This window comes from Anabrus simplex, chromosome 1 (genome assembly GCF_040414725.1).
Source record: "Anabrus simplex isolate iqAnaSimp1 chromosome 1, ASM4041472v1, whole genome shotgun sequence".
Lineage (NCBI taxonomy): Eukaryota > Metazoa > Arthropoda > Insecta > Orthoptera > Tettigoniidae > Anabrus > Anabrus simplex.
This window is the reverse complement of record NC_090265.1, coordinates 401,053,631-401,066,019: the sequence shown is the minus strand read 5'-3', so window position 1 is coordinate 401,066,019 and position 12,389 is coordinate 401,053,631. Positions and strand designations below refer to the sequence as shown.

The 12,389-nt window shown below is 38.2% G+C and overlaps 1 protein-coding gene across 1 annotated transcript in view; it reads right to left on the bottom strand.

Annotated features, from left to right (window-relative positions):
• mus101 (mutagen-sensitive 101) overlaps window positions 1-12,389 on the bottom strand; it is a 508,677-nt gene that overhangs the window by 416,603 nt on the left and 79,685 nt on the right. The window contains exon 4 of the mRNA XM_068224988.1: window positions 501-633. Coding sequence (XP_068081089.1) covers window positions 501-633 — 133 coding nt within the window. The remainder of the gene's footprint in view (window positions 1-500; window positions 634-12,389) is intronic.

Genomic DNA, 12,389 nt, shown 5'->3' with positions numbered 1-12,389 from the left:
TCTGGCATACTCAGTCTTAAGTTCACAGAACACTGTTCTAGTCATTGATGAATCAGCTGTCTTCAGAATTTGATTTAGAACCTGAAAGTCTAATGAAACCAGGACTCTACCCGAAAGGAAACCAAAATTGCTTGGTGTGTTCAAAGAGGAATGTTCAAGTTCATATGTGACACATGAAAGTGAAAACATGGGAAAGTAATATACACACAGTGGTGACATATACGACATAAATTATGAGAGTCTATGAACAAGTTAAGTGCTTTGTACATAATGCTTCCATTTTTTAGATAAAAAATTATCAAGTAATTTTAACTAGTTTTAGCAACAAAAAAACTTTGGAACAGACTATTTGGAGTCCTGTATAATAACTTGTATTGGAAAATGCTCATGAACACAGTATCTCCAAGGGCGCTCCTACATTACATAAGAATACACACACTTAGGTTCACTTGACTGTAATAAGGTGAATATATGAACTTCAGAAAACAACTTCCTCTTACCTTGATCTGCTCATCAAATGCTGTACTAGTAACAATAAGTCCCCGCATAGCAACTGTGAAGACAGGGGAAACTCCATCAGGTATAGGCGTGCCTTCTATCAGACAAGCCAAAATACAGCGGGCACCCACGATTCTACTAAAGAAGAGAGTGTGATTGTCAAATAAAGGCAGAATATAAGCAATAAATCAAAATGGCTAAGAAAAATATGAAGGAAGAGCCATTTTAAACTACTGCATTTGGGTCCTTTATATCCTTACCTCTTCTACATTTTCTTTGTCCAACTTTATTTTCAAATGACATTATCAAAGAATAAAAGTTAAGCAAAACTGAATTTGGTCAATAAAACAAAAACAAACAATGAGGCTGTACTGTAAAAACATATTAATAAAAATAAAACTCATATGAACACTAAAACCTAAAGTAGAATATGAAAAGAACATAACATTTGGTTTCCTAGACTTTACAATATTGAAAGATAGCCATCAGAAACATAAAATTCATGATACCCTTTACTACGTCCACAAGGATTGACACCCTGAATCACAATGCTTCAAACCACTAAGCATTCAGCAGTCTGACAGAACAACACACTGACTGTTCTTCACAGGAGATTACAATGAAGAAATACAACCATATGGTAACCAGCAGTTTTCAATGGTTACTATGATATTACAATCAGACGGCCTCCTACACAAAGTAAAGAACATAAAACACAGCATATCCAAAAATCAGAAGAAAGAGACATGTCATAAACATATTTCAGTCTTCCCCCTCAAAAAAATTCAGAAAACTAGAGCACCGACAGGTGCATATTATGTGGACATCCTTTCAGACCATCTGCATCCCTTTCTGGTCCTAGAATACCTTGATGAAGATGCCATGTTTCAACAGGACAATGCACCATTTCACTGCTCTGTGGTGGTACGCAGGTGGTTGGAGGAGCACTCTAGTGAAATTACAACCATGGATTGGCCACCTAGATCCCCCGATCTTAATCCAATCAAGCATTTTTGGGATGCTGTTGATGATGATGATGCTTGTTGTTTAAAGGGGCCTAACATCGAGGTCATCGGCCCCTAATGGTATTAAATGAAATAGCAAAAAAATTCAAATTCATCCACTGACAAAAATAAAATTTTAAAAATGTCATGAAGAATGAATGGACATGAACCCAACAAAAAAAAAAAAAAATCAGTGGATCAGGCTCAAAAAAGATCGTAAATAATAGTATTACTGACCAAGGGACCACTGTTAAAGCACAAAGATGCTTGATGTCTAAAGGGATGAAAATCCACATCTAAGGCCCCACAAAATGGTACATGTCGCGAGTAAAGTAGAACCATGGTATTTGTCATGTTTGGGTACTAATCAAAAATAGCGAAGACTCACGGTGTTCCACACAAGATGGTACTACTCACAAGTATTGTACTTCGTACAGGTAACGCAGACCTATGGTGATTCCCACACAATAGCGCCACTCACAGCCAATGCAAACCGATGAGTTTGCTCACCTAGGTGTACTAGTAACGGGTGCCGGTCCCAAGGGCCCCGTGGTGTTCCTCACATAGGGAGTACTAATCACAGGCAACGCAGACCCACGGTGCCGCTCATATAGTGGTACAACACACAGGCTACACCCAGACCCGCGGTGTTGCTCACATGGGTACGACGCACGGGTACTGGAAACCCACCTGGCCAGTCTCTTTACTGCTACTAATCACAAACCTATTTCGTACCGAATTTAGTGGTACTACTCGCAAGTACAGGCAACCCATGGTGTTCCTCGCATGATGGTACGAATCAACAGTAGTTTCATGGTTCTAATTCAATCATCCCTTGGTCGCCCCTTCTATTCGCCTCTCACGACAGGCAGGGGGATGCTGTTGATGTTGGTGTACGCTCCATGAACCCCGCACCAACTACATAAGACCAATTGCGGGTAGCAGTGCGAGACAGGTGGGTCCAGATCCCTAAAGAATGATTCCAATACCTTGTCGAGTCAATGCCTCACTGTATTGTTGCTATTTTGGGGGCTTGTGGAGGAGCAACTTGTTATTAACATCACATTCAGTGACTTCCCATGACTTTTGGTCACTCAGTGTATATTGTCAATTTTAGTTGTAATGGCTGAGGATGACCCTTAACAGGTCGAAACCAGTCCCATAATGTATTTAATGTAAATATAACTTACATCAAATATTAATTTGTATTGAATAGGTGGACCTTCCTTCAATTCTTATAATTGTGAATATTTGTCAATACATAAATTATCTTATTCTATGATACTGAAGCTAACCAAGCAAGAAACACCACCTACCATTATTTAGACCTAAAGATCAGAATAGATCAAATTGGCAAAGATAGAGACTTTTTGAAACAGTGCAAGACATCAAACTTAAATCCAAATTTCTTGAAAACCGCTCAAAAGGGACACAGAATTTCAATTCACCCTACTAGAACACAAGTCCTAACCAATAAAATATGGCTCAGGGATAAAATAAAGTTTCCGTACAGGATGAAGTCTTCCTCAATCATAAGCTATATGAGATCCATTTAGAATATCGCACGTTACAATTCTCATTTTGGGTCCATATTGAAATCTACGTTAAGACAAAGAATGTTACAAGTGTTTATTAATTTACCACCAAGATGGCCTGGTTATGAGAGATCCCTTATCAGGCATCATGGCTGACATCTATATGGATTCATTAGAAAATCATAAAATAACGACAAGAATAAAAGGCCTCAGCTTGTGGCTTCGGTACGTGGATGATACGTTCGTAATAATCAATAAAGAACTCAATAATAGCAACAAAATTTCAGATTTTTTAAATAACATTGACTATAATATTAAGTTCACCAAAGAGGATGAGGTCAATGGATCCTTAAATTTCCTAGATGTCACAGGAACATGTAATAACAGTTTTGATTTCCAAATATATAGGAAACCTACTCACACCCCAATAACAATCAAAAATTCATCATCACATCCTAACTCCCATAAACTGGCTACCTTTTACAGTTTAGTTTACAGAGCCCTAAAAATCCCTCTATCACCTAAGAACCTAAAAACAGAACTCAATCATATTAAGAATTTGGCAAAAATAAATGGGTATAAACCAGAAATGATTAACCGTTTAATCAACAAGGTCAAACTCAAATTAGCAACAAACCTCATCACTGACAGACCCAAAAAATCCAAGTTTGTTACCTTCACCTACAACAATCCAGGTATTTACCAGGTCTCAAACCCCATTTAAAAAGAAAACACCAGTATAGCCTTTAAAACAACAAACAATAACCAGAAATTATTTTTCAATCACAACACAGTCAATTCAAACAGTAACATTTACTCAGGCTCAGGCTCACATGCACACAATATGACGTCTCGTTTATCGGGCAAACAGGCCCGAGTTTTCACACAAGGTACTTGGAGCACTATAATGCCAACAAGCACAACAAATTTTCAGCTATGAGTTCCCATATGAAGGAGACAAGGCATCAATTCACAACTATAGAATAGGACCTTACATAATTAAAAGAGTAGGTAAAGAGAATTAGATGAATGAACTAGAAAACATTTACATATATATTTAGACCAATACTACAACAAAAATCTAAACCTCAATGATATAAGTGAAGTCAAAAATCCTTTACACGAGATTTTACCCAAATTATTGGAAACAATAAATTTATTTATTTATTTAACAACATTCTTAACAATCTTAAATCATCATCATGGACCCCTACTACTTAAATAAACATGACTCCCCCACTGTCTGCCCCCACAATCTTCCCGCAACCCTCCCATCCACCCCACCCCCCCCCAATCTCACATCAATACAACACTAGAAGCGCAAGCGTCAGCCATTCCAACGCTGCCATAGCAACTGATCAACATCTTAACAGTCGAAGGGGTAAGTGAATATACACACAACATTTTTCTTTAAACTCATCCTTTCTTTAATATTCCTAAGTATTTTACTCTCCTCTCATTACAGACAATACACCACACATTCCTCAGTAGTAAAAGTCAACATCCAAGCTCTAATCTACATCAAACCTGAGTATTCCCTTTCAACTATCAATATAAGAAGCCGCAGTCACATCTTCAAGCTAAGATTAATATGGCTACACACAGTCGAGAACCCTTCCTCACTTCTGCAACGAACATCTTATCATACGAGATTAACAGCCCTAACAACTTCAAGAGTCTAACAGCTTTACAACTTAACCTCCACTAACAGTGATCTAAAATGCTTTTCTACATCATTATCTAAAGATCAAGCAGTTCATGTTCTAATTAAAATTTTACGCACTCAACCACTATGGAGCACCTTTAACCAGGTTCCATTTAACGCACCAAAAAAGTGTTCATATACAACTTACAACATGCAACCTGATATCACAGTTTTAGCCATTGACATTCTTAAATGTTATAAATAAGGACTGATTGTAAAGTTTAAAAAAAGATTTTATGGTACGAGTGTTGTAACAACAGTCATCCTACTCTTTCATCTTTTAGACTATTTTAGTACATAAATGTTAAACAACTACCTACAACAAGTATCTCAACTTTATGATATGTATTTTTTTCTTCAGAACTTCGATTAAGAACAATCAGGATCCTGATTTTTATCCTACAGGTATGAGATTAAGGCGAATGATGCCCATATAATGGGCGAAACACGTCCCTGTAATTAATATGACAAGATATAATTCTTAATCACAAGAACTCACCTTGTATTGAATATGTGGAAATTAATAAACACTTGTAACATTCTTTGTCTTAACCCATTTAGAAGTCACAAAAAAATGTACCCAAACTTCAATAGGATTCTTTTCAATTACATGTAAATCAAAAACTACTACGCATCTTGTCCCGTAAACAGCAAGGTTTGGACAGAAAATTGAATAAATTGAAAGGTGCAGCATCCATTCCCAAGTTCAAACACATGACACGAACCACTAACACCACATTACAGAAATTTCACCCTCTAACTACTGACTTAACAAATGTTGCTCTTAATGATATTGAAACCACAATATTGAGCAAGAATCATAAACACATAACTGGCCCAAACCCATTAAACTAAATAACATCATCATTACTACAATAGAAAATGAATTAGCTATCAGTAAACTTCCCTTAGACAAACAAGACGAGGTCAGATTCAAAGCTAAAACGAAGTAAGTTATAACATCATTAACTTACAAAAAAATTACCAACCATAACAATTTAATTCCTCAAAAACAAATCCATAACAAATCCTCATCATCACCAAAGCAGATAAAGGTAATTCCATAGTCATTATTAATAAAAATGAGATTTACAAAACGAAGCAAATTTTTTCCAACAGTTCATTTAACACAGTTAAAAAAGATCCCATACTCAGCATCCAACAAAATTTGAAACAAAATTTCAAAAACACATCATTCCTATTAAACAATCAAGAATGTCTAAAACCCAGTAATATGAACCCAGGATTACCAAAAGCAAAAGCATTATCCAAAATCCAGAAAGTCGGCATACCAATGCAACCCATTATTAACCTTAGACCTAGTTCTCTATATAAGGTATCTCAATTCATCCAGAGATTATACAATAGAAATTATGGTTTTCTGGTTAAAAAAATCTATAGAAATACTACAGAATTAGTTAACAAAATCAAAGACATTAAGATTCAATCACACTATTCTATCCACTCTTTTGACATAATATGTATCCTAGCATTCCTGTCATTGAAACCTGTGAAATAAACTTAAAGAAACATAGCAAACTGAACCAAGAAGAAATACAAGAATTCATGACAATCAATAATCTGAACTTCCACTCAAACTGAAGTAGGATTTAATTGAAACATCGGTTGACAGGTCATTGAAGTCATCCTATGAAGACAAGTCAATCAGTGACTTCTGGACTTCAGCAGGCAAAGAATTCACAGAACTGAGTGACATTGATATTTCCAAACTTCTTCCATTTCCATCAACGTATCTCTGTGAACAAGGCTTCTCAGTGCTCACAACTCAAAAAACAAACACACAAATTGCTTGAATCCTGAACCAGTCCTTATCCTTGCAGTCACCAGCATTTGTCCAAGCATAAACCACCTAGCTTCATTGAAACTAGCCCATCAATCCCATTGACTAGGTATGTAAATATGCTTATTTATTCAGCACTGCCCCCCCCCCCTTTTTTTTTTTTCAAAATCCACTCATTCACTTCAATTTTTCTTCAGTAGAAGTGTATATAGTACAATAGTAATTGTTCCATTAATAATTATACTTGGATATAAACTCGTCCATAAGTTGAGGGATCTTTGAGATCCATAGTAAGACAAAGGTGCTCTAAAAGGTGCCCTGGCAACAATATGACTCGTGACACAAGGTTACTGATAACAGGTATACAGGAAACCAGACATGGACAGTGGGTGGAAATGACCATGCGTGGTATTGCCCCACCGGTGGCATACAGAATGTCAATAGGGGACGTGATGACCTTATAACCTTGTATGGCAATATAGGATGCACAACAGCTCCCCATACTCTGGATCAGGTTGTCCAGCAGGGTTTGCAGTAACGCATCCCACTGCTGGACAAGCACTTTGTAGATCAACAATGGTCTGTGGTGGCAGTGTTAGGGCTGTAATCCTTCAACCTAGAGTGTTCCATGCATGTTTAAGTCTGGGGAGTGAGCTGACCACTCTAGACGTGCAATGTCCTCACGTTGCAGGTACTCACCCACCAGGCCAGTGTGTCGGCATGCATTATCGTCCATGAGATGGAAACTAGGTCCATATGCACCATGTAAAAGCTGCACGTACTGTTACAGGATGTCATAGACAGCACCCATTACAGTATCCCTAGGAAACAGAGGCAGTGGACTACGTGCTCCTAACGTGATACCGCCCCAGTAGTGAATACTGGCGCTGCTGTATCGGTCCCTTTCCACAATATAGGCAGGATCGTAATGTGTCCCAGGGGCGCGCCAGATGAACAGATAGTGAGAGTCACTCTCCAGGCTAACGCGTGACTCATCCATGAACAGGACACTACCCCACTGTTTATGGGTCCAATCAAGATGAGCACGACACCACATTCAACGAGCCATCCAGTGCCTTTGTGTAAGGAGAATGTATCTGGCAGGTCGCCGAGCATACAGAGCAACCTCTCAAAGCCGGTGATACACAGTCTTGTGAAGGGAACAGAAGTTTCCAATGGTCGAATAACTGAGCTATCATTAACTACTGAAATGGCAGGAAAAGTTCTTCAGCCATTGCTCACCACTCAGTTTTGGGCTTCTTCTATAAAGTTTACTCCGGAAGATTTCCTCTGCCCAGCGATGATATACATATATCCAATACATTCCTGTCATATTGGAGAACAGGATGGTGCTGCTTGCCTGGCATCCCAACGACCTTGGTTTGATTACATAAAATATACATTTACTTGTGTATAAGACCCCCATGCGTATTAGACCCTCCTTGGCTTTTCGAGATGAAAAAATAAATCTTGCATATAAGACCCCCCAATGTAATTCGTCAGAAAAGAACAACGATTATGATTCAAAGCAGGTACAAGCCTTATGCAGCTCTGATGACATCACACAAATTTGTGAATAGTTTCGTTCATACGACCCACGCAATGAAAACATGCGTCAAAGTCATGCGGCACATCTGTGTTTCGTAATGTAGGTCGGATTACGTTGCACAAATAGCTGAATAGTTTTGTGTCCGACCCGCGCATTGCAAGCCCACATCAGTATTGTGTTTTGTAGTCAAGAATGTCTGCCAGCATAATGGTTAGCACAATTGGCTGCCATTCTCGGAAGCATGAGTTTATTCCCGGTAACGTATTGCCAGAGATTTACAAATGGGAGGAAGGTTGATTTGAGGTAAAAATGGTACAGGCAACTCCCTTCCACTGAGGCCCTGTCTAAAAAAAGAGCTGGACCACCGTGGGATGAGGAAACAAGTTTACTTTAGTTAAGAAATATTCACGGTTGTTGCTAGGCCTATTACTATAGGCAAGCGAGATCATTAACAAAGTGATCATTTAATATCTCGTAACTCGGGCTAATATAGGTTTTTTTGGGAGAGATGTAGGTTTAAAACGTTATCCCATCACAATTGTTTTACTCACCAATATACCTAACAAATTATAATAATATTGATTTATAATAATATTGATTTTTTTATGTCCTCACCTACTTTCATCGATTTTTGGAGATGCCAAACAAAACATATTAGGGTATGCTTTAATTTTAAAAAATGGGAGATAACGAAATTACAAAATTAAACATTATAATAATAAAAGCATTACCGCCACACCTGTAGATATCCATAAAAGTGGCAAACTTTCCTGTTATTTTTATTCTTTCCATCGTGGAACTTTTGGTACTATCCTGGCAATACCTAACCTAAACAATGCAGTCCCTCTTATCTCATTTACAGATGTTTAGGTGAATCGTGACGTCATAAATGTAGAGAACAGGCATGAAATATACTTAAAAATAAGGGTCTGGCTTTCAACAGCCGCAGTTATCAAAAGAATGGTTCCAGTCACTATATATTACATTCGGAAATACAACTCTTAACACACGCTAGTTATCAGCTGGTGGTTTGATATGCTTTCAACAACACAGCTTTACTCAGAAGGAGTGGCTTCTGCAACACTTACACCAGCTGGGAATATCAGAGACCATCTCCAAAAACAATTTGAGAATAGCTTCACACAGTTTGGACTCCATAGTCGGGAACGAAACTGTTTTTAAAAGGTTCAAAAAGACGGGACCTTGAACGCTCTCGGTCTCGAATGCAAGGCATGGGTGACGAGATAGCAGTGAAGATGACGTCACTTGGAATGACGACACACCGGTAGCAAGCAAGAAGTTAGCCATGACCAAGCGGCTCAAGACAATTAAAATGAAAGCAGTAATCAGGTTTACTGTGTGGTAGGCTTATTGCTCAACTGACAGAAACAAATGACTGGCCATTGAGTTATTTTATATCAATATTGCATAATATGATAAGAAGATACCCTAGGGGGTCAAGTATGAAGTGAGACGAATCTTTGTAGAAAGTTTTAACGACCGTATGCCCTTCCTGGCGTCAACCTCATCAGAGGAATTAATGAGATGAAACGAAATACGTGATATGAGTAACTAAAACGGATATTTACTTTATATGCCTGCTGTCATTTCTTGATGGATACAGTACTTTTTTTTGCATCCATCTCTTGGCACAGGCCAGAGTACAGTGTAGCTTCCACCGAAGTCCCAGTCAACATCCATGGCTGTGACAATATGGAAGTTGCTGGGGTATGGGCAGTGCTGAGTAATGACATTCAGAGCATGACTAGTGCATCTGAGTGTTATGAAAGGTACTGCTCATAGGGTCAGTCGTGCTGCAATAGTACTTTCTGACCCAGTGAGGAAAGCAATGGCAAACTACCTCACTCCTCATATTGCCTAGTACGCCTCATTTTGGTGCTGCCATTGGTTTTTGGGGTTTCCTCTGGGCTGATGACCTAACAGATATGCAGGCCTAAAAGTTGTGTTCACCATTTATTGACTTTTTACATTTAGAAATACTGCCTCCCAACGAAAATGCCCAGTATAACTCAAATACATTCATAGGTTTGTTAAAGAACAGTGTAGAATGTTTGCATGTACAATTTATAGCTCTTTATAGCCTAGAAGTCATGTGTTCACTGCACAAAATTTGAGGTTATCACATATTGGACACCCCCCCCCCCACACTTTTACATTTTTTGGCTGTAAAAGTGGGGAAAAGGGGGGCCTAACAGGCGAGTAAATACAGCATTTCATATTTGATTTCGTACTGATATTCAAACAAGAGATGTAATAGTCCACCTTTCCAATACATACAATCAGCGAAATTAGTTTACTAAGATATAAATGAGTACATGTTTCGTCCCTTAATTTGGGACATCTTCAACTACTTAATGTAGAATAATTTACACATAATTGAAAATTAATCTTAAACTATCAGCTGAAGAGGGGAAATATTTTTTAAGCCCTCTAGATTTTGACATGCAAAATACGCACTGATCTGATGGTGCTAAGTAGTGTTAACACACAGCATTCCCTGAAGAAATTAAAACACACAGGTACGCATTAAAAATTGGGACATTAAAGCCCATAGGCTAAATGATGTGGTGATGCCTTGGTTTGATTCCCCGTGTTGCTGGGGTGGGATTTTCAATTGAGAATCCCATAGTGCAGGAAGGGCATGCAAGCTTAAATCTCAGCCATAACTCTTTCGTGCCTCAGTACGAGCAGGGACCCTGAGCAGGCGGGATAAGCTTCAGAAGATGGTTAATATTATCAGGCATACAGCAACAATAATTTGTTATTTCCGGTATAATCACAATATACTTGTACTTCAGGGGTATGAAGATAAAATAAATTGGATTTTCTTGGTAAGCCAACTAAAAAGTTTGAATACCACTGACCTACCCTATCAAATAGTTTACATACGTCAACAGCAACAAAGTCCATTTGACCTACTGAATCTAAAATATCTGTTATATCTTGCTGGAATCCTACCAGTTAAGCTTCAGCAGAATAACTTTTCCTAAACCCAAACTGCTTTCTATCAAACCACTTAGTAATTTTGCAGACATGTCTAAGATAATCAGAAAGAATGGTTTCCCACAGCTTACATGAAACATATCTCAAGCCAACTGGCCTGAAACTATCGGTTTTATGTTTATCACTCTTTTCTTTATACAAAGGGACTACTAAGGCAACTCCCCATTCATTTGGTATAGCTCTCTTTCGTGCAAACAGTAACCACCTAGGTACTTCAGATATGGTACTACTGTATATCTCAACGCACTGCCTTTAGTATATCCTAAGAAATCTTATCAATTCCAGTTGCTCTTCTAGTTGTGAGCATTTGTATCTTACTGTAAATATCTTTGTTACTCTAATATATAAAAATTAATATTTGTTTGTTCGGCTCAAATGGGCTCAAAAACTACTGGACAGATTTTCGGGACTTGAAATTTCTTCTGTTTAATATGGATTTACGCTAAATCGAGGTCACTCAAAATAGGGGTTATACTGAACCCATAATTCTACAATTAAAACTATAATAATAATTCCAAATATTTATTTCAGCTACGAACAACTTTTTTGGGAGTAGCCATGTTTTTATTTCAAGAGCCTCTGTCTCGTGGGAACGAACTCTCCGTGACAAGAGAGCCGCGAGCTCGTGAAATGCCGGGACACTTCGGTGGACCTCGAGTAATGAATAATTTGTCAATTTCAAAAAATCCTTCATAACAAGAGATTTTGGCGACATGATATATCCAGGAATAAATGATCTAAATTATTTATAAACCGTATGTGAAGATAGAATCCCCAGGGTAAATATAAATGCAGTTAAGCCTGGGGGAACATTTGCGTCCTACTCGCGGATCGGCGACACGTGGCGAGGTCATTTTCATGAAGAAAAGCCGCGAAACTCCAGGGCAGAAATAATTCATTATGCCCCTTGCACGTAAGGGAAAAATATGAAATTAACACCATGGTGAATTATAAATATGTCCGAATGTATGGAATAAATTTCAAGAAAATTGGTCCAGTGGATGTGGAATTAGCAGATTGCAAAACCGAGCCTCGTGGATAGGGTGGCGCCCCTCCCAGAGGGTACAAAAGAAACCCCTCCCTCTGCCTATTTTTCACACTCTGTCTGATGGTTTGAACGATGAAACCCACGTCGCTCGTCTGCAAGAAAGTGCGGGGTTTTGTTCTGAAAGTACTTTGTTATATATTTGTGTCAATGGTTCAAGCAGAATATTAATGGAAGGTGATAGAAATTTTCCTGAACTGCCGCCGATGAAAACTTTGAAGGTTTAGA